Source organism: Aulonocara stuartgranti, assembly GCF_965226115.1.
Source record: "Aulonocara stuartgranti genome assembly, chromosome: 19".
In the NCBI taxonomy this organism is placed as follows: domain Eukaryota; kingdom Metazoa; phylum Chordata; class Actinopteri; order Cichliformes; family Cichlidae; genus Aulonocara; species Aulonocara stuartgranti.
The window spans coordinates 3,970,470-3,992,403 of NC_138955.1; the positions used below are offsets into that span (position 1 = coordinate 3,970,470).

A 21,934-nucleotide genomic window follows, 5' to 3' on the forward strand; every position below is an offset into this window, starting at 1 on the left:
ACAAGAGACCAAGGAAGACCCACAGAGGGGCAGCCGCGCCACTGTCCCAGTAAGAGCTAAGGAGAGTCCCAGATGAGGGCTCATTCAGCAGCCGCGGAGCAGAAGCCAGGGGGAGTTGCAGTGATGCGCCCATGGGCTCCGCCGGCAGCCAGCTGTGCCTGAGTGACCCCACCTCCGAAATGGCCCGAGCGAGCCCCAATAAGCGGCCGCCAAGGAGTGAGCCGGTGTGTACCCGGACGCCCACCCCCAGATACAAAGAACCACCAACGCACCGACACCTGAGGGAGTCCGCCACCGGCAGGGGAAGTGGTGGTGGGTGGAGATAGGCCTCCAAACCTTGGAAGGCCCGAGATGTCCCCAGACATTTTCTTTTTTTTCCAACAACAGGTGGCGCGCTTCCGGGGGTTTCCCCCCTCCCTTCTCCGGATGCAATTCGTCACGCTTAGGGGGATCAAATTACACACTTCCGGGGGGAGGGGGGGAGGTCAAAAGGTCATGATTAGGGCCATCAATCAAATCGGATCAAATTTTGTCACATACTGTAGGGAGTATCTCTCTGAGAGAAATTTCCAAGTTCACCTGCTCCACATCATCAGTGTTGACTTGTGTACTGCTACAGAATCCAGTCCAGGCTATGGGGGGTGGAAAAACAACATGCAGTAAAATTTACATTTATATTTTAGATGCTTCTCTTAAAAATGTCCCTAATAATGAAAACAATATATTAATACCGATTGCCAAGATGCACAAGAGGACAGACAACATCTTCGTGGAGAGATTAATTTGTAATGCAGAAGACACACACAGGCAGTGGGATACTCCTATCACAGCTAAGCAGAGTAACAGGTTACAGTCCACCATTTCCTGTGCGTTTCACCACATTTTAGGTGACAGGAGTTTGTTGCTTTGAATGTTGATAGCGGCTTGACGGTCTCTTTCAGCTCAGTTATTAATAGAAGTATTAATAAAACTTTTTAATCTAACCATTTTGCCTCCTTGTCTCCTTTTTTTCAACCTGGATACTGTGGTTGCAGATTTCTTTTCTCATGCATTAATCACATATTTAATTATATCACATTAGTTATAGTAATATCACTTTCTCACTTTACCATAGTAAGAGCACTCCTGCCACTCTTTTACATGCATGTGGAAAGTTAACACAGTGAGGCCATTGTAATGGGAGACATTAAACAGGTAGTGAGACTCCTTCTGCTTATCAGGGATGTAAATCCTTAGGTGAAGGCTAAGCAGAAAACAAGGTCAGAATTCTCTGTGCGGGAGAAGGTATAGCACCCCCCCCCCCCCCCCCGTGAGAGGGGCCAACATGTAAGAGTTTGGGGAATGTTCTTTGTCTGTGTGTCTGTATATAAGATGTAAGGGCAGTGGCCACAAGGCAGAGATGGTCCTGGTGTTTCACTGGGATGCTCTCTCCACATTGCAATGTGTTTATTACACCCACTTCAAATCAAGCTCACTGGGTGTGTTGCAGGTTATTGTTAAAATTTCCATAACAATTCCATTTGTTACTTTCCCTCATCCCCTGGACCTTTTTAAGGGAACCTCACACAAAGATGATTGCAGAAATGCAGGTATACCACTTACTCTTTCAGATGTTGCACAAAAAGTCGTGAAACCAAAACTTGTTGATTGTTATGTGCAACACACAATTATGCAAATATGTTTACAAACAAGTAACAAAACAGGAAGAGAAGATTTTAACCTTCCTGCCTTCTTGGGACCTTTTTGTGCCACTGCTATGTGTTAAATGGCTGCCATTTCCACTGTGTTCAGTGGAATATAACCAAACTTGCCACAGGATAGTTTTTACCTGTCAATGTTAATATTCCAGTGTGAATTCCTTAAATCAGCCTAAAATGGCTGAGCAGCAGAAATCCCCACACCCATCACCCTGGGGACCATTTTCTGCCCATTGACTTCCATTATAAATGCTATTTTTCAACCCCAAATTATCATCATATGATTTTATTTTTTCTTCTTTTCTTGGATGTCAATGAAGACTCAGGGCCTTGAAGTTTTAATTTTTAAATTGCAAAAAAAATGCAAAAAAATAATGGCAGAAATAAAATTTGCAAGAAAACCATTTCTTAGTCTAGCACACATCCATAGTCCCCTTTTCTTTTGCTCACATTCACAACAAGTGCACCAATGTCAAAGATATCCACTGATTACCTCTGATCCTTTCACAGCTTGATTGGTGAGAACAAAACACTTCAAAACAAAAAGTATGAAAAGTTGTTGCTTTATCGTTTCTTTGTGATGTGCACAAGTTGAACACCTTGTCAGGAGTGTTGTTTTGTGGTTAAAGTCCTTGTGAAATGGTTGTGCAGAGCTGTGTTGCTGGTGCTTTATTAGCAAATTGTTCAGCTCAAGGGAAGTGGGCAAACCCACACACACTATCTGCCTGTGGCGATCTACATGAATAAGATGACAACAGGTTGTCTTCTAAACCATTTCTAAACCAAAAAAATAATGGCAGGTCAAAATGTATGTTGGTGCCAATATTTGGTCCATCTAAAGGCCTACTTATAATGACAATCACATATTACTTCAACTGGTTTTTTGTGGAAATATTTAGTTTCGTTTTTTGGTTTTTGGGGCTTATAACACAGGGCGCTCATGTAATAACACTGGGATTTGAAGGGTTAAAACAACGAAAATATAATTAAAACTTTACATGAATATTTCAGGGAGAAGTAGTTTTACAAGGTTGGCTAATTTAAAGTGGAATAAGATATGGATATATGGTCTTTTTATGGCGTGGCTGAGAATGGTCCCTAGGGTGATGGGTGTGAGTTTTTTAAAGGATGGCAGGTTAAAGATGATGTACTCAGAAAATTTTAGTGGCAGTGCCAGTGGTCAGAGTCAGAAGCACCAACACTGCAGGAGAACTTTCCATCCTATATTCATTTTAGTCGCAGTTACCCGTGAATGTCACATTTACATTGACATGAAACATCCTGTGTAAATTCAAGGTTCTTTGCATGTGACAAATAAAGAACCTTGAATTTACACAGGATGTTTCACAAACAGCAATGTCAAACTGTTTCTGTATTAAACTGTTGTCAACAGTGAAACTCAATCCATACTAATATTAAGAAGGTAAAAATTTCAGAGCTCAGGTTTAATGGGATAAAAGGTTACACATCATATTTTATTCAAACATCACTGTTTTATTTACAAATGAAGATCATTTCAGGCACTAGTGAAGCAGGAAGAACTGCCCTGCCATATTTTTTTAAGAACCTGGAACACATGGTGGCATTTTTTGCAACTATACATATTAGTCACAAAACCGGGCCACGGAAACAACTACATGTGCCTTGAAATGAACATCTCGCTGTGGTGCAGCACCTTCTGCTTTCATAATACCGCATCTCGCCTCTGCCTAGCCTATTTTGAGAATACAACCCTGTTATTTTTCTTCAGGTTTTTTTCACTCTTTTCAGTCTCCTTTGTCAACACTGCTCTCCTGCAGTCCCAGGACTCTCTCCAAACGTTTGGCCCTAATGGGAGGCAACTGTTCGTACATGTCGAAGCCGAGCTGTAAGTGATGCTGGGGCAGACGGAAGAGCAGCAAGTGACTCCTCAACACCTGGAAATGAGAGAATGACAGTGAGAAAGATGTGAGAGGAGCAGCAGGAGTGATTGTGTGAACCAGATATTCCCAACAAGACATGCTCGTGCCCCATGTGGACCCTGCTGTTACCAGGGGGGATAGAGACACCAGCTGAGGTTAAACACACGCGTTTCCTTTTTCATACTGACTGTTACACACTATGTGATTTAACCGGACCTGGTGTTTACATGCTAGGCTGGACGTGCACTTAATCAGAACAGTATGAAATGTGCACAAGTGACAGCTCCTCGCATGCCTCTGCCTCAATGACCATCTTTCATTGATCACCTCCCTGAAGATGGATTTCTGTCGTCAATGAAGTGCAGCACTTCCCGTTACGGAAATAAAAGTACTTATTAACAACATACTCTCCCCCGAAAATCAGGGCCTTGTTCCAGAAAGCAGCTTTAGTAGAATTTGTTCACCCTGAGATGACGAGCTCAGTGAGTTTTCTGTTCCATGATGAGGGCTAACTGAACCCAACCTGCTCCCTGCCACATTTCTGAAACAAACGCTGATTCCTCTCCTCCTGCTGCTCCTGAACCCGCTGCCTGACACGTAGTTTGATTTAGTCGTTCATGTAAATACGTCAAAGCCCATATTTGCACTAGTTTAAAAATATAAAATCCCCACTTGACAGTAGGAAACAGACAGCGATCACTGCACACTCTGAATATTATCAGTTTAAAACAATAAATCTTTAAGCTTTTGACCTTTCAAGCCAAGAAGAACTAAATATTTGCCCCCATTGAGCTCCACAAACGTGCAAAACTAAGTCATTCAAAACTCAAAACCTACTACGTTTCTAAATATAACTGCAGGACATGCAGGCCTATAATGAAACAGTGTTTTGCAAATGCACTCAACTGAAGTGAGGCCACTACTTAAAACCTGGATTTAAAGAACTAATGTACTTTTCACTATTTCTATCATACATATAAACCTTTTAAAACATCCATGCTCACAGTGAGGTCACCGTATGTGAGCTGAAAGCTCAGACTTCATAATGTTCTAAACAATCGGCTTCAGACAGTTTTCTAATTTGGTCTCATAAGAGCTCTGGCTTTGAGCACAGAAGTCCTACCAATCTGCTGTTTACATCTTTTGTTTGTGAGCAGCAGCCACTCAGAAGAAAGCTGGATTAAATGGATGGAAGGAGGAAGGAGAGAGCTAAAAGAGGAACTAAAGCGGCTGCGCAAAAGCCCAGTACAAAATAAATAAGGATTATTTTGTATTGTGAGTCACACAAATCTACTCCAGTACAGTCCAAGAATAGAAATGTGGAGCTAGGACTGAGCACAATAGCTCCACTTTGGTAAAGCACGCAATGAAAACAGTGAGAGTTTAGCAAGACTGTAATAACTAAATCATCAAGAAGCAGAGAGGCAAGGGGGGAGAATGAGTAATCAATGAACACAGCATGTAAAGACCAGAGGCAGAAAGAGAGCAGGAAAACTACCAGTGCATGCTAAAAGGAGAGGAGTACCTCGTCAGTCAGGTAGTAGATCTTCCTCAACATACTGTGTCGAGCGGTTTCAACCTCCTGGAAAAGAACAAGGGAATTAAAGATCAAAGCCTGGCTCGTGCACTTTATGTCTCCGTGTTTAATGCTGCTCCACTGCACGTATGAATGTTTTCAGCTTCACCCCTCTAAAATAATGCCTTTGTGAATTGAGCAAATATGATGTGTTTCTCATTTTAACTTCAAACGCTTGCAGCCAATTCAAAGTTACAAACCCATGAATAAATAGAAATAATATGAGGACTGGTTTTGTGCATTTGTCAAATTGTCAAGACTTTCACCCAACAAGCTCCTTTTTGATCCAAAAATGTACAAAAGCAGATGTAGAAGCTGTTCCCACAAACCCAGGGTCTATTCAGAGCAGCTGCAGGACATGTGGCAGCCGGGTTTAGCTTTCACTGCCATTGATACAAAGGACAATCTTAATATGAATGCACACCTAAAACATTCAGATAAAGCAGAGCAACTCAGTGCTCAGTGTGTCAAGTGTTGCTGTACCTGTGCAGCAGCATCCTGAGAGAAGATGAAGGAGTTCACGTGAGACAAAGCAGCCACATATAAGACAGGACACCAGGAGCGCTTCAAAGTCCCAGTTACCAAAGAGCGGAAGTAGAGACGGAGGAGAGGGAGGGAATCTTCAGGTGGGGAGGTGAACCTCTCGATAGGAATGGACAGCTTCAAATGACAAGACAGACATATAAACAATAAATAACTTATTATAACAGGAAGTGGAAAAATCACTTCAACAGAGATCATTACGCCATCATCGTTACCTGTTCTAGAGTGACCCCCAGAGACCTCAGCATCCCCACGTGCTCGCCAAACACCGCCAGCCTCATGGTGGTGCTGTACCTCCTCTGCAGGGGCAAGAGGACCCAGCAACCAAACAGCCGGTCTCCAAAAGACACAGCTTCATACTGGGACACAAGGGCTGAATACAAGTCCTGGAATGAGGCCAGACCTGGAGGAGGGACGTTCAGGTCCAAAGAGTCCAGCTTGGTGCTCCTGAAAATGAAGGGTCACTGTTAACTTTTAGAGATTAGTTGGTGTAAAAGAAAAAGCTAAATGTGTCATATCAGACCTGGTGAGCAGTCTGAACAGACCCCAGGTCAGCCTCTGAACGGGTCTCTCCAGGAACAAGTCACTGGAACAGAGGAACACACAGGACAGGCGGGCGAACTTGGCGACAGGGAGGACCACCTACAGCATGACACAGAAGCAATCAATTTATGTGATAAGGAAACAGATCTACAGAAGAAACATCTGAAGGGTGTAGGTTTTCTTTGTAACTCCATTGCATGTACAAAGTACTTCTCTATGAAAATTGTGAACTATCTTAAAATATATGTGAACTATATTTTAAGACTAGCACTAATAAACTGACAAATAATTGACATTTGATTTACTGTGAAAGGAGAATATGAAGTAAAAGTTATAGATTTTGGATAACTGCGCCTGCTAGTCACCTAACACAGCAAGCACGTCAGACATCCTACATCAGTTTCTATAGAGTAAAACAAGCACATACCAAAAGAAGTCACATATTCAGACACTCGGTGACTCCAGAATGAATACAGCGAACGTTTATCATGGCCTCTAACTCTGCCTTCCCCTCTCTACCACCCCTCTGCCTCTTTCTAAAGTGTTACTATGACAGCATCTCACTATCTCACGCACAAAAAAATTAGTGTGCTTGTTTGTCTCTGTCCATAAACTCCTCCCACACCATCTGGAGTTGAGCAACCAAACTTGGTATACAGGTGCATTTGTGGCGCTTGAAGGTTCCTATCTATATCATATATTAAAGGTGTCATTATGTTGCTTAGCAACTGCCTAGCAATGAACTGAAATGGCCTATATTTAGCAATTATGGACCTGTAACAACTTATAAAAGCTTCATATCATTTTTATTTCCTGAAAATAACTAATTTATATACAAAAAAGTTGAACTATGCATGATACATTACGCCACCATCACGCTGCCTGGCAACCAACTAGTAACAGACTAACAGGACGTGTTTTTAGCCTCGATGGACCTGCAACCTCTTATGAAGGCATCCTTCTGTTTTCATTTCATGACAATAACATCTGTGTTATATGACCAGAAGTTGCATCATACAAGCCTAGCGATGACCTCACATAAAAGCCAAAATGGCACGAGCTAAACGACAAACAACAGCATCTACCACATCTATGTTTTCATTTTTTAAATGTGATTAAGTACATCAGTTTGCCAAACAGGCCAAACAATTCAGTAGTATGTGCATGTACTAGTTATATTATTATATAATGGATCAGTTCTGCTGTTACTGATATACATTTTGTTGGCTGACATGGAATATATAAAACTTTTCCATTTATATGTACAACAACCCCACAAAATTGCCTATTAATTAAATGTGTTAATAATCAGATTTCTATGTGGTCTCCGCTGAGACTTGACACCAAAGCCCTCTGAGAAAATTCAGACGGGCAACTGACTTGACTTGTTTGAATACCTTTAGCGCTTCCTCCCTCCAGACCTCCAGCAGCAGCAACCACTGCAGACAGTGAGTCACAGCCTGCAGAGCCCCCTGAGGAAGCTCCTCCACTGCCAGCCCTCCACCATCAGACACCCCCGATTGCTCATACAGGCTGAGAAGTGGAAGGAAAGGCCAATCAGATGGCAGGATGGGACCTGTGAGCTCTGGCAAGAGATGACTTTTGATCCAGGGGTTGTGGCCCAGGAGAGCATCTCTGGACACTATTACAGACGACTCCAGGTGGGCCAGGTGAGTGAGGAAGCAACCTCGTATGGATGGCAGCTGGACACAGGCTTCTCTCAGGAGAGCCCCGACAGTCTGGAGAGAGGGAGAGGTGTCCTTTTGTGTTTCCTCATGAAGCTTCAGCTCCCCCAGCTCCACAGCCTCAGGTCCTCCACTGTGTCCTTCTCTGGAAATCAAAGAAACAGACATAAACACCCTGATAATTTAATAAGCGAAGAAACAGAACGAGAAATTTTTGATGGAAATGGGTCATTTGTTCATTTAATCTTATTTCAAAGAAATTAAATTTTATATATAATGTCGTTAGCAAAATTAGAGGACAACCATCAGTCACATTTTTGAGGCACTAATTTAAACATCGATTTAGACAAACTATCAAAATAAAAAGTAATTATAAAAATTCAGGCACTTTAGAGTAATATTGTAGGTGCTTCACTTATCTCAGATTAAACTGATTAAAGGTAAACATACGATATAAAGTCCTTGCTGAAGACAATGGTGGAGAGCAGTTCATGTACCAGGTATTCACTGCCTGGCAATAACCAAGGCAGTACAACTAGCGCCACCTGGTGGTAAAGTGAGGCATGTTTTGCTATTTCTGAGTCGAGGGGAACCTGAGAGAGGTAAAACAGAGGGGAAAAAATAACATGATTAGGTTAAAATAAATAATTAAACATCAACAAGTGAGCAGATAAAATCTGATCTTATGCTCAAAACACCAAAATCAAGTAGAAAAGGGCTGCACCCATTTTCATTCCATACAAGGCAAAAATAAATGAACTAGCCAGGAATCATACAAGCTGCGGCATAAGAAGGAAACTAAAGCCTGAAAGAAAAATGGTTTAAAATACTGTATAACATGGCTAAACTGAGCTCAACATTAAAGATGGAGTGGACGTACCAGTCTGTGAGCCAGTCGCAGCAGCAGGTAGAGGAGGTGGTGTTCGTGACGTAGAAGCCAAGCCTTGGTGTGAGACAGGCTGGGTGTAGCCTGACTGCAGCTGCGCAGGTAACCAGTCACAGGCTCCGACAGAAGCAGTCCGGTGAACTAGTGAGTGAGAGCGGGGACATCTAAATATACGATCAGCCAATCACATGGCAGCATTTAGGCACGACGTTGAGGTCAAGACGACCTCTTAAAATTCAAGCTGAGCATCAGAATGACACGGCATGGCCGTTACTGCCAGATGGATGCATACATTTAAAGCATGCAGAAGAGCATCTCTCAGTGCACAACATATCGAGCCTCGAAGCCTGTCAGCTAAGAAGAGAAAATTAACACTACAAGCCATGTGGACTCACCACAACTGAACAAAAGATTAGAAAACAATAAGTCTTGATTTCTGCTGCGACATTCAGTCAGAATTTGAAATAAAAACCTAAATCATGGATCCATCCTGCCTTGTATCAATGACTCAGGGTGGTGATAGTGGGCCCCTTAGTATCAGCTGAGCTCACTGTACTCAGATGACCTCCATAGTTAGCGGATCCTAATCCAATAGAGCAGCTATGGGATGTGGTCATCATGTTCAGCCAAAAAAATGTGTGTGATGCTATCATGTCAATATTTACCAAAACCTTAGAGGAATGTTTCCAGCACCTCGTTGAATCATTGCCACAAACAATTAAGGCAAAAGTTCTGAAGGCAAAAAGGGAATCTAACCTCATACTACAAAGGTGTACCTAACAATGTGCCCCAGAGTGCAAAGAGTACCCATACCTTCATTACAAGGAGAGTCCACATGCTTTACTCATTAGTTCTATGTTTTGGTTGGACATAAACGAAGCAGAAAATGTATAAAACCAGCAAACAACAACAAAATAAAAACACCCCAAGGACAGTCAGTCCTACCTTGCTGCTGAGGCCTTTATGGATCCCTGTGATCGTCTCCAATAGGAGCCCCAGTCCAGTCAGAAGAGGGAAAGGGGAGCTGGGAGCAACCAGCCCCGGACGATTCCTCCATCCCATGCACGCCAATCCAGGGAGGTTATTAGTGATTTCTGGGCCCAGAGGTATAGCCTGAGCATTACACACTACAGAGGAAGACCTGGTGTGGAAAAAAACATTAAACTGTGCTGTTATAATGTGTATGTGTTAGTCCCCATAGGGAAATAGTTCCTCTGCATTTAACCCATTCACCCAGTGAAGCAGTGGGCAGCCACCAATGCAGCGCCCGGGGAGCAGTGTGCAGGGACGGTACCTTGCTCAGGGGTACCTCAGGGTAGCCGTTCAGTGGAGTCGAACCCCCGACCTTCCGATCATGGGGCCACCACTCTACCTACTGAGCTATCCCTGCCCCCAACTTTTTTTTTTTTTTAAATAATAATGAATGATGTTAAAGGTTCAACTCAAACACAAATTTTGTGGAAAAAAGGCTAAATTGCCATCTGTTTTCAGACATACTTGAGATTCTTTATCAGGCCTTGCACAACACTGTGAGACATCAGAGGGAGAAGAGCATCAGATGTCAGCAGCTCGAGCTCTTGAAGAGTCTCCACGGGCTTGAAACAGTTCTGTGGAGCAACATGTTCATCAGTTTCAAGGAATTTGAGACGTAAACAGCGAACAAGATAATCCTCAAGTTCCTCTTTGTCACATGTAGCGCACAACAGGACATAATTAGCTGCATTCTCACTGTTGCTTAAACTGAGCGTGCAGAAGGAAGGATACACGATGACCACTCGCCAGCTGGGAAATCACATGACATCAAATTTTAACTTAGCATAAGTAACAATAAATATGAAACATCTCATTTATGGAAGGGAAAGGCAGGAAATACCTGTCTGGAGAGCTGATGGTAGTACGCTTCTAGGTAAACAAGGTAAACTGGTATCAGAGTGAGGCTGCCGTCTTTCTGAAGTGGATCATCGAGGTTCTTAATAAAACCCTTCAAATGCCCCATTAAGGATGTCTGCAACCCTGTGACATGACCCCAAGATACAGGAGGAGGGGGAGGGCACTCTTCTCCACCGGAGCTGCAGTGAAAGCAGAGGAACTGACATGTAAGATCAGAGCGTTCAAGCCAACACTGCTTCCTCCAGATTCTCTAGCAGAATGGCTTCATTGATCTGTACCTGACCATCCCAGCCTGGAGCTCCTGATGGCAGCCAGCTGTGTGTGTAACTTGCGTGAGCAGAGAAAGCAGAGCCAAAAACCGCTGGAGCTGCAGAGGTTGCAGAGGATCTGAGGCAGGTGGAAGTCTGTGAACAGACTGCAGTGCTGTCACTAAGGCTGGATACAGGTCTCTGTGGGAAAACACAGCAAATCAAAGCAATTAAATACTCACTGTGAGTGAAGAGGAGAGCCTGGCTCTTACGTTTGGACAGAGCGCGAAGGGAGCCACATACAATATAAACTGGTAAGGGACCCTTTATCTAGCAGGCTGTTGGCTCATCATAAAGTAAATGTGCAAATTCCTGATAGAATCATTTGCAAATTTTCTATCTCAGTGTAGATACAGACATTAATTGTTTACATTTGATTCTATTTTCTCACTAGTGCATCAACATAGCAACATTTTTTTAAATATGACAAATATAACTGTGTTAAGAAATGTGGCAGTAATCGCTCTCACATTATAACTTACATGTATAATTTGCACGCCTGTCCATAGCCGGCTGCTACGGCCCACAGCCTGTAGGCCTCTGTGGTGATCCTGAGGGACTCGGTCGGCTCCAGCAGCAGCTCGTTGGGCTCTGCACTCAGGAGATGAGACAATCGCTCACTCGCTCCCAGAGAGTTTAACTGGAAAGGCCAAAAAAGAAGGCACAACACCGATTACCCTTCTTTCCAGCGGTCTCCACAGAGGATGTTTATTTGGCACAGATTTTACACCTTTCTGATGCAACCCTCCCATTTATCCTGGTTAGGACTGGTACTAGGAGCACACTAGCTTATAACCACTGGTCTCAAACCAGGGATCTTTTGAGTGCAAGCCAAATGTGTTTTCCCACTACAGTACACTGATGAGCCTCCAAAAACATGTTTGCTACTAATATTAAAAACAGGAATACATCATAAGTAACGGTAAACACTGTTTTTATAGCTTTTGTCTTAAAAGTCGGCCCCTGGACTGGCAGCTTGCAGAATCAATGCATTATAAATCTCATTACTCGAGTATCTTTGCAGTTAAAAAATTACACTTATTGATTTTACCAGTCTTGCACAGGCATGTCTACCAGAGGTAGCCAAAACTCTTAGAAGCTTCATTGCGCTGGAAAGTGGAAGTCCATAAATGGACTGAGATGATGGTGACCAGGAAGTGGGAAGAAACTCTGACATTACTGTCTCCATCAGACGAGGACAATCCAACACCTGAGAATGGGATACACCAAGAGGTATTTCAGCTATGAAGGACTTTGAGTTTAAAGACTTCTCAGTTGTTAAAAAGTTGCTGTTGTTACCTGCGTAGCAGATGAGGAGGAATGCCTAGCAATGCGAGTCAGGATCTCCAGGACATCCTGAACCACCCGAGGTGACGGTCGGACCACCTCGAGAATGTAACGCAGCCTGGGGAGCAGTTTCATTTTTAACAAACCCTGAAATCAGAAACCTTTGATCAGTTTCCATCCACAGGTCACGAAGGCAACATGTAGAATGCAAAAAAAAAGGGATATTGAGATCTTCACCTTGACAGCATCCTGTCTGGCCACTTCATGATCGCTCTTCCTCTCTTCTTTCTCCTTCGCCGTCTCCTTCATACTTTCATCCAGCCCTTCATCCTCCTCATCTTCTTCCTCCTGAGCAGATGGCAGCAGGGGGAAGGAAGACAGACCGCGAAACCAGGAAAAAGTGCAGTCCAGACACTCCTGAGTGAGGGAACTCATTTGTAAGAGGAACTTGACTGGGGTTTCAGACACTTGTACTCATTTACAGTAAAGGAACAGTGTATTCTATTCTATTCAGCTGATGTGTTTTAAAAGATATTATCCGATAATGAGTCAATGCTGTGCTGTTTATGCACAAATCATCGAAATAAAGCTTTGAGTTTTACATGATATAGTTCTTTCTTTATATTAGTCCTCAGTATGAGGACAAATTTCTGTGATATTTGTATTTATTTATTTGCTTTTTTCAAATAGTGCATATAGAAAATTACAAAGAGTAAATTAGTGCAGGTTAAACAATTATTATTATTATTATTTTTATTATATTACTATTGCAATATTTGGCTTTATGCTTTATAATCTTACTTCATCTTCTGCACACACAAGCAGTGCTTTAAGAGCGTGCACAGCTGCAGACATCACTCCCTCCACACTATCGTCCAATGCAAAGCGGAGCAGAAAGAGCAGGCCGGCGTCGAGCAGAGTAGACGTCACGCTGCCTTTCAGAACTGACACGTATTCCCCAGCACACGCCTGCAAAAAAAAAAAAAGAAGAAGAAGAAAAAAATCCAGCAACATGACAGAGGCACGCTTCTTAAAGCTAAGAGTGGAACTTCATGCGTCTAGGTTCTGGTACCTTTGAGAGGATGTTCGCCAGAGTGTTGAGCGACAGCGTCCTCTGCTGGATGACCTGACTCCGAGACAGCAGGAAGAGTTCCTGCAGGGAATAACCTGCCCGCTGGGGACAAATGTCAAGATGAGATCTCATGATAAGAGTTTATACATTTTTACAGGTGCAGATATGAGAAGAACTGAATTTAAATGAATGAGACAGAAATTGAGTCTGATGGGATCAATCAGACTGAATAATAACAGAGAAAACTTACAGATAAACAGTGAATGGATAGGTACTTATTAGTGCTTTTCTACTCTTACTGAGCTCTCAAAGTGTGTTTCACTACAAACCTCAATCTTATTTAAATCCTCTGCAGTCTTGTTTTTGTACTTCAGTAAAAAAACATGACATAAACTTAAAATTAAGCCACAGGTTGTGATATTTAATCTACACGCACAATCCAGTAGGTTCTACTGTGTTCTACCAAGGAGTCAACTGGAACTTGACATTGTTGTCATTTTATAAAAGCATCACTCCAATTTTAAGGAGGTAAAGTTGTCTTTTTGTTGTGACTTTGTGCTGACTGACCTCAGGCTCCTCTCCATGGTGGTGGAGGCCCAGGTGCGTTGGCAGATCCTCAGTGGGCGGAATTAAAGTCCCCGCGAAGTCAAAACGAGCCTGCATGGCCTATCAGGACACACAAAAACAACGGAAAGTGTTGAATAAAATACAGAATTTTAACTAGATCTTTCATTACTTGCAAGTCAAATACCAGATCTTACTTTCTTGGTTCCTTTCCTTCTGGGTTCAGGCAAGTCTCTCAACCACTCCAACTTCTCCGGCTCCAGCTTATCCATGTGGACCCATTCCTTCTGAGGCTTCACTGGCAGATCCTCCTCTGTATTCACAGATGCATCCATTGTGGTAAAAACAGCGTAGCATTGTAAATGAAAATGACAATTAGTTAGCCAAAAACAACTTCTCCAAACAATTTTAGAAGCTGCATCTGCTGCAAAAACCTCAGCACTCATTAAACGTGACTAGAAGCTTAAACAATCTGGCTATTAATTGTAGCCAATGCAAGCGGGACAGAATAACATAATGAAGTTCTAACTTTTTGGGGGGTTCGTGTGATGTATAAGCAACAAATTAAGGGGTGAAGTTGATTTTTGCATTTTCTGAAATAAAACTTCAAAGAGAGGCTTCTATCACTCCAAATGGAGATATGAATCAGTTTTAGCCATGCAGCAACTACATCTGACATTAAGTTACACAGTGAGAGGATGGACAAGTACGAGAGCGGAAAAGCGTGCAGAAATGAGAAGAAGATATTTGACCGGGAAGTGAGGGAATGCTGGTTAACAGCTAAGTGTCATCGTCTCTTTAAAAAGTGGATAAAATTGGTCTCCTTAAGCAAATTTAAGATCCCAGAAATGAGGATTCAATCTTACCAGGAAAGCAGGCACAGGAACAATGTGAAAGTGTGCTATTGCATAGGCACACTTAATAACAACATCATCCACATATATTAGAATCTAACTTTCATCTTAATCACCAGCAGCAGAGAGCAGAAACTGGTGTTGAATTTGAATAAATCATACCCGTCACAGCAGGTGGTGGCGCTGACAGCTCCTCCTCCTCTCCTTCCATCTTCACCTCTTGGGGTTTCTGACACAACACTGCAGCACTGCAGGAGCCTGACTCTCTGCTCACATCCTGAACTGGAGGATCTTCTGTGCCACTTTTGTCCTTGGGGTGTTTGGATGGGGAGGGAAAGGATGGGACGCTCTGTGCTTTGCGAGATCTAACAAAGTCCACCAGTCTAGGATCTGAGAAGCAAAAATAACTGCATTACATGCTGTACAGAAATGGTGATAAAAAAAAGTGTGATGTACGTGACTAGTACATCTAAATGGATAGAAAATCCACCCCATCACATCTTAATTATAACGTGCATTATAAAGAAAAGATCCTGCCGACAACATCAATGCCTACCGAGCTGAAACAAGAGCTTCTTCTGCTCCTCGAGTATCTCAGACTGGGACATGGCTTGGAGCTTGGCCTGGTTTTCCATGTGGATCCTCATGGTCTCTCCTGAGCTATCGGGACCCTGAAGCCCCTGCCCGGACACCAACCTGGGACCGGAGACTGCTGCTGGTTCTACTGAACAGAGAGACGAAGAGGATGGTATAGAAGGGAGGAAAAATATTTTTCAGAAAGTGTTACTACTGCTGAAAATATGTAATTCCTAAATTCTTCGAAAACACACAAATAAACTGAGACCTGTGTTGCATTTGTGATATTAATGGTTAACCCCACCTGCAGCATCACACTGATCTGTATCCATAGTAGTTTCTGGGGTTGGAGCAGCTTCAGATAAACTATGTAATGTTGTCTTGCACTCTTTTAGTTTCTGGGCAGCAATCTGACGAGCAAAGATGCTCTTCTTTCCTCCAGCTGATGACAGAGGTGCCTGCAGGGAGGGAACAAAAAAAAACAAAACAAAAAAACCAGGATTATTTCACACGACACCAAATGAATGCAAAAATAGCATGCCATCGTACGAAGAGGGGGTGACTTACTGCAATAAATATAATAACTGATTATGAATCTATAGTGGCTGATAAGAAATTTTAAAATTTAAAGAAGAGATAATATTATTGACCTTTACCTGATTGCTGGTTTCTGAGCGGTGCAGCACTTTGGGGAAAGCCATGCCTGTAAATGCTGGTAGAGATATTGGAGTGGAGCTGGTATCTCTCTCCTTGACACAAAAAAAATACACATACGTAAAATAAATAACTAAAAGAATCCCAAACTATGGATACACCAAACAAGACATTAAACAAGTCTAACTGAGAACAGACAAGAAGCTTCCACTTACAACAATTCTGGAGAGAACGGCACTGATGTGAGTGTCGTGTCTGTCCAGCCTTTCCTCGGCATCCTCATCCTCAAAGGTGACACGACTCGCTTTAAAGCGAGACTTCTTAGGAGGGGCTGGGGTCAGAGAAGGGAGCTGATCTGGAAGATCTGCATTTAAGAGAACAGCTGAGCTTTAACTACTTACACAAGAGACCCCAAAAAGTTAAAATCAGAAAAGTTTTAAAACACAATATGCTCTTGTGAAAAATCTGTGTCATCTGTAACCTTCAATGGTGACCACATCCCTCTGGCTCCCTTCATTCTCCCCACTCCGCCCTTCTCCCTCTCCAGCTTCTCCTCTCCTCTTGTCAGGGCGGCGGACAACACTGGCGGCAGAGGGAGCGCCTGAAGTGAGAAAGTGCTCCTGCTCTCTCAGGAGGTCTGCCTCTGAGTCAGTTGGCTTGGGACGCCGCAACATTGCTGTTAAGGACACAAAGAGGACATTAAACATAGGCATCTTGGGAATATTTTAACAGCAAAACAAGCCTTTGTAGCCACAGCTGGTCTGCATGTTGTTACGCAAAGCCTATGTTATCTTATATTACAACAGTCTTTCAATTTCCTACTTACTTTAGGGAATTTTATAAACAAAAATATATTTAAGTTTGAGTAAACTTCACGTAAAAAAAATGTTTAATGATATTGTTAATAATACCATTTTTAATATGCAGGGAAAACCCTGACTTTATCCCAGCCCATCACCTTCCAACACCTAATCCTAACACAAGTCTTATTAATAGACGCATCTGTTGTGTCAGGCCGTTTCATTGCTGTGTTTATCTGAGACTCAGGTTCGTCAGGTTGGAAACTACAAATACAATCTGTGGTTGGAGATCATAGTCAGTGGAATTTGACAGTGTCATGCCCGTAGTGCTAACTAAGCCCATATAAGAGGGCATTAAAGGATAAAAATACACTATCTTCAATTAAGCGTTTAGACATTAATAAATAGTGATTATATGAAAGGAGTTGGGGGGGTTTCATCCATTTTTCACGTGTAGTTAAGTTTACCGCGGATGAATGTAACGTACAGCTGACGCTAGCTTGAATTCCATCACAGTTCCTTTTTATCTGGAGCTAAATTTGTCCAAAACAGTACCAAGGAGTATAAATTTAAACTATCTGTTTTTTGCTATTTGAAAATCTTGATAATAGCTGGAGCTAACCTTCATTTATTAGCTGGACCTTTGAAGAATCCACACAAGACTCTGCAGCTCGCACGGAAGATTTTTGATGTGACACAACAAGGCGGAAGGGGAAAACGTACTCCGGAAACCTTCAAAATAAAAGCCCCATCAGCATTAAAAAGTGCGGAAGACATTTCCTTATTTATTCCTTCCTTCCTTCTTCTTCCAAGGCTACTGGGTAATTTGTGGATTGAAAATATAAATTCTAATGAGTTGTTGTGCAAACACTTTTAACGCGTCTCGGAAACTGAGTTTACAGTGTAAACAATGCATTTGATGTGCAAGCTTTACCTATAAAATCTGACGTTTCTCTTTCCTTTCTTTAGGAACCGGCTTGGCTTCACCATGTCCAAGTTCACGTCAATCATTTGGCCTAAAGTTATTTTATTTGGGGACTCCATCACACAGGTTAGATAGTGTTTACACTTTAATCTATTTTACTATTTGTCTGCTCAATCACTGTCCACTTTGACTGTTAGTGTGGAAATAATTAATCGGTGCTGTTGATTCTTTCAGGTTTCATTTCAACCCAATGGGTGGGGAGCAGAAATTGCCGATAAACTTGCAAGGTGTGTAGTTCCATTTAAATTGCATTCCCTTCATAATAGCTCTGACTTCCAAACAGGTAAAAATACACACTTCTTCTAAGAGAAATTGTGCTTGTGTTATGCAGCAGTTGCTTAATGTGACTGATCTCTGTATCTGCGATTTTATTTTGCCTTTAGAAAATGTGATGTTATAAACAGAGGACTGTCCGGCTATAACTCCAGATGGGGCAAGATTGTTCTTCCTCGCCTCATAAACCCTGAAAATTCAGCAGACAGCAAGATAGAAGCAGTTACCATTTTCTTCGGAGCCAATGACAGTGCATTGGAAGGTACAGCTTCACTGGAGCATGCTCACTCTTGTTATAATTTAACAAATACTTGCACATTTGCAGTGATCTACACCAGGGGTGTCTAACATAAGGCCTGGAGGGCCAGAATCGGCCTGACAGAGATTCCATTCACAGGCCATTTTATTAGGTACGGATTGCTAGTGCCACTTTAGACCACCTTTAGCTTTTAGGCCTGTCTTAGTTCTTTATGGCATAGATTCAAGTGCTGGAAACATTTCTCAGAGATTTTTGGCTATGTTGACATGATAGCATCATAGACCTGCTGCACATCCATGATGTGAATCTCATATTCCACCACATTCCAAAGGCCCTCTATCGGTTTGAGATCTTCCGATTGTGGAGGCCGTATAAGTTCAGTGAACTCACTGTCATGTTCAACAAGCCAGTTTGAGACAATCTGGGCATTGTGGCGTTCAGTCTGCAGTTTCCTCAGTTTCCTGTTCTTACCGGACAGCAGTTGTACCCGGTGTGGTCTTCTGTTGCTGTAACCCATCCGCTTCAAGGTTCACGCATTCAGAGAGGCTAGTCTGGACAACGTAGTTGTATGCAGGTTGAAAAACTGAGAGCAGCCCATCTATCACCAACAACTATGCCACTTAAATCACTTTTTCTCCTATTTCAATGCTCAGTTTGAACTTCAGCAGGTCATCTTCACCATGTCTACGTGTCTATATGCGCTAAACTGCTGTGATCGGGCGATTAGATATTTGTGTTAACAAACAGGTATACCTAGTGCTGGTCAAGTTACTTGAAAAAAGTAATCAGTACTTAATTACTGATTACTTCCCCCCAAAAGTAATCCCGTTACTTTACTGATTACTTATTTTCAAAGTAATTAATTACTTACTTACTTGCTTACTTTTTAAAAACATGATTTACAACCTGAATAGGTGATAAAGCGATAGATCTCTCAGCCCAATTCTACTTTTTCTACATAATCCATCATACAAAATGTAATCAAATGGAAAAGTCTCTTTTTAAAACTTGTTTTATTAGTTTTAATCTTTTAACTTTATGCATCAAGCAAAAATTAAATTAAATGCAACATTCTCTGACCGGAAGAAATTAGTTTAACATTTAAACCTATTTTCTACACATTCCAGCACATAAAATAAAATATTTTTTGTGTTTACACTCAGTCTTTCAAATAAATGCAAGTGAAACACAGCAGCAAATAAATAAAATCAAAGACTCAGCAGTCCTTTTGCTCTATTTTCACCTGTAAAGCAGGCGGAGGTTTGCCCTGGTGCAGGTGAGCCGCAGTGGTCAGTGGAAGAATCCGCGAGTTTCTCTGTGAATTTCCCGCTCCGTCGTTGCGCACTCGGTGCTTGCTTGGAAGTTTAGGGTTTTTTTCGCTGTAAAAAGAAGTTTTCTTCACACGCAGTGAACAGCGGGCGCTAATGTTTTTGTCACTTTTTACAGAATCAAACTCAAAGTAAGGTCAGTACTTCTGCGCTTTAAACGCTGCACGCTCATACTCTCTCCTGCACTCCATATATTATCTGCACATAGCTGATTGCCACGAACGTCGCACTCGCTTACGTCACTGTCATGACACATTCTTGCAAAAAAAAAAAATCACGGTTTTAGTAACGCAGCGTTCCTACGGGAAAGTAACGGTAATCTAATTACTGTTTTTGCAATAGTAATCCCTTACTTTACTCGTTACTTGAAAAAAGTAATCTGATTACAGTAACGCGTTATTGCCCATCTCTGGTGGCCAGTGGATGTTTATTGGCATCTTGAGAGTTTCCAACAATGTCATGACTGGTAGTCAAGACATCACAGACCATATTGGCTTGGACAGCTGGATTTATTGCTGGATTTTTTTAAAAAAGTCACCGGCTCTCCTCACGGATGAATCCTCATTTCTCCGCTGTTCTTATTATACATTAATGACTGCTGGGAACATTTTTTTTTGTGATGACAAGAGACTGCTGGATGTTTATTATAATGTCTCAATTGCAAGTGCCACAGCCTTAAATGAATTTTTATGACATATTTTTATTAATAAATGTGTCTGTATATTATCATCTCCTTGTTTACAGGTAAGAGCCAGCAGCATGTGCCTGTGCACGAGTATTCTGAGAACCTGAAGGAGATGACCAGGTTTCTGGCCTCTGCTGGTGTAACTGCTGACAGCGTTATATTCATCACACCTCCCCCCTTGCATGAGCCATCTTGGGAGAAGGAGTGCATTCTTAAAGGTAACAGGAGCTTTTCTCCTTCTTCATTCCTGTCTTTTTACACACCCAGTCCTACGCAGATCCTGAGCATCCCTTTGCGTCTCCTGCAGGATGTCCTCTCAATCGCCACAACTCTGTAGCGGGGCAGTATGCACAGGCGTGTGTCGAAGCTGCTGGTCAGTGTGGTGTAGACGTCCTGGATCTCTGGACACTCATGCAAAAAGATGGACAGGTGAGGATCAATACTTCTAGCTGCTGTTTGTTGCTGATATTGAGGCTTTTGGCATTCAGGTGCTGCAGTAATCCAATGAGATCCATAACATAAAAAAACAAATGCTTTCTCAAATGAATAACAAACATTTTTTTATTATAATTTCATTATTTTGTCAGATTTTCTGGTATTAAACGGTTAATTTTAATATTGCCAATCAATATTATAATGTATATAATTTTTTATGCACTCACTGTGATTTCCTTTTTTAAAATCTGATATGATCTTGTATTCCTGTATACAGTGTTTCTGGTTTCAGGTCTTTTGGCCTCAGATGTCTTATTTTATCATCTTTTGTACAGGACTACACGGTCTACCTGTCTGATGGGCTGCATCTCTCAGAGAAAGGAAACCAGTTTGTGGCCCAGCATCTGTGGAGGCTGCTGGAGAGCCGTGTGGCTGACCTGCCCTTCATCCTGCCCTACTGGGGAGACGTGGACGCCAAGAGCCCTGAGAGCAGCCTGCTCTGTGATCAGTGAAGGACACTTGTTTCAAGATTGTGCAGAGAGCCTTATAGTAGATTGCATCATGCAACTCAACATGCAACACAACATGCAAAAAGGTTCATAAGAATTAATGTGTCAAATGCTAGAACATGTATGAAAGCACAATAAAGATTTTTACATTTTTTTTTATATTCTGTGGCATGCCTGGATAGAAATCATAGGAAGACTTGTACATAAAAAGCTTCATTTGAGCATCTACTCCCAGCATTTTTACACAAATGTCAAAACTTTCTACTCCTTAAATTTTAAAAACAGGCTTGTTACTTTAGTTTTAACACATTTGATCAGAGTTATTATTTGATGGTGTTGCATGCCTTATTTTTTTCTTTTTTGCAGATGAGCCATTTTAAATAAAGAGGTGGTTTATTTAGTGGACTTTAAACACAGTTTGCTGAGGCATTATGGAGTATATGACACCTTTGGGTAGATCCAGTGGTTGACCCACTGAGACAGATTTTAAAAATATATATACAGTATATGCAGGCCTTCAAACCGATTCAGCCTGAACAATAAGGCAATCCTAATGGTGTAGCTGGTGATTCCTTTTGGGTTTTGTTTTTTGGCTCAACACCCGATTGTGCAGTTGTCTGTAAG

At 42.0% G+C, this 21,934-nt stretch overlaps 2 protein-coding genes across 3 annotated transcripts; one reads left to right on the top strand and one right to left on the bottom strand.

Annotated features, from left to right (window-relative positions):
- Positions 1–3,341: 3,341 nt before the first annotated feature.
- Positions 3,342–17,553, bottom strand: rpap1 (RNA polymerase II associated protein 1). Of its 2 annotated transcripts, none has more exons than XM_082515012.1 (27): positions 17,459–17,553; positions 16,518–16,712; positions 16,252–16,400; positions 16,039–16,131; positions 15,687–15,840; positions 15,363–15,527; positions 14,969–15,196; positions 14,150–14,265; positions 13,956–14,054; positions 13,389–13,490; positions 13,118–13,285; positions 12,554–12,733; positions 12,329–12,463; positions 12,081–12,239; positions 11,512–11,669; positions 11,000–11,170; positions 10,705–10,900; positions 10,329–10,438; positions 9,777–9,972; positions 8,826–8,972; positions 8,396–8,538; positions 7,658–8,090; positions 6,241–6,359; positions 5,933–6,164; positions 5,658–5,834; positions 5,124–5,180; positions 3,342–3,613 (listed from the first exon to the last, which is right to left on the bottom strand). In XM_082515012.1, exons 2-27 carry the CDS (start codon positions 16,708–16,710, stop codon positions 3,464–3,466), a joined length of 4,230 nt encoding a protein of 1,409 aa, XP_082371138.1. In that variant the 5' UTR covers positions 16,711–16,712; positions 17,459–17,553; the 3' UTR covers positions 3,342–3,463. The 2 variants fall into 2 exon arrangements, with proteins under 2 accessions (XP_082371138.1, XP_082371137.1); XM_082515011.1 differs by having other exon boundaries at positions 15,363–15,530.
- A 16-nt stretch (positions 17,554–17,569) lies between these two features.
- iah1 (isoamyl acetate hydrolyzing esterase 1 (putative)) lies at positions 17,570–21,469 on the top strand. Its single transcript, XM_082515013.1, has 7 exons — positions 17,570–17,657; positions 17,806–17,887; positions 17,996–18,048; positions 18,205–18,356; positions 20,426–20,584; positions 20,674–20,795; positions 21,137–21,469. The coding sequence occupies exons 2-7, from the start codon at positions 17,825–17,827 to the stop codon at positions 21,311–21,313; spliced, it is 726 nt and encodes a 241-aa protein (XP_082371139.1). The 5' UTR covers positions 17,570–17,657; positions 17,806–17,824; the 3' UTR covers positions 21,314–21,469.
- Positions 21,470–21,934: the final 465 nt, after the last annotated feature.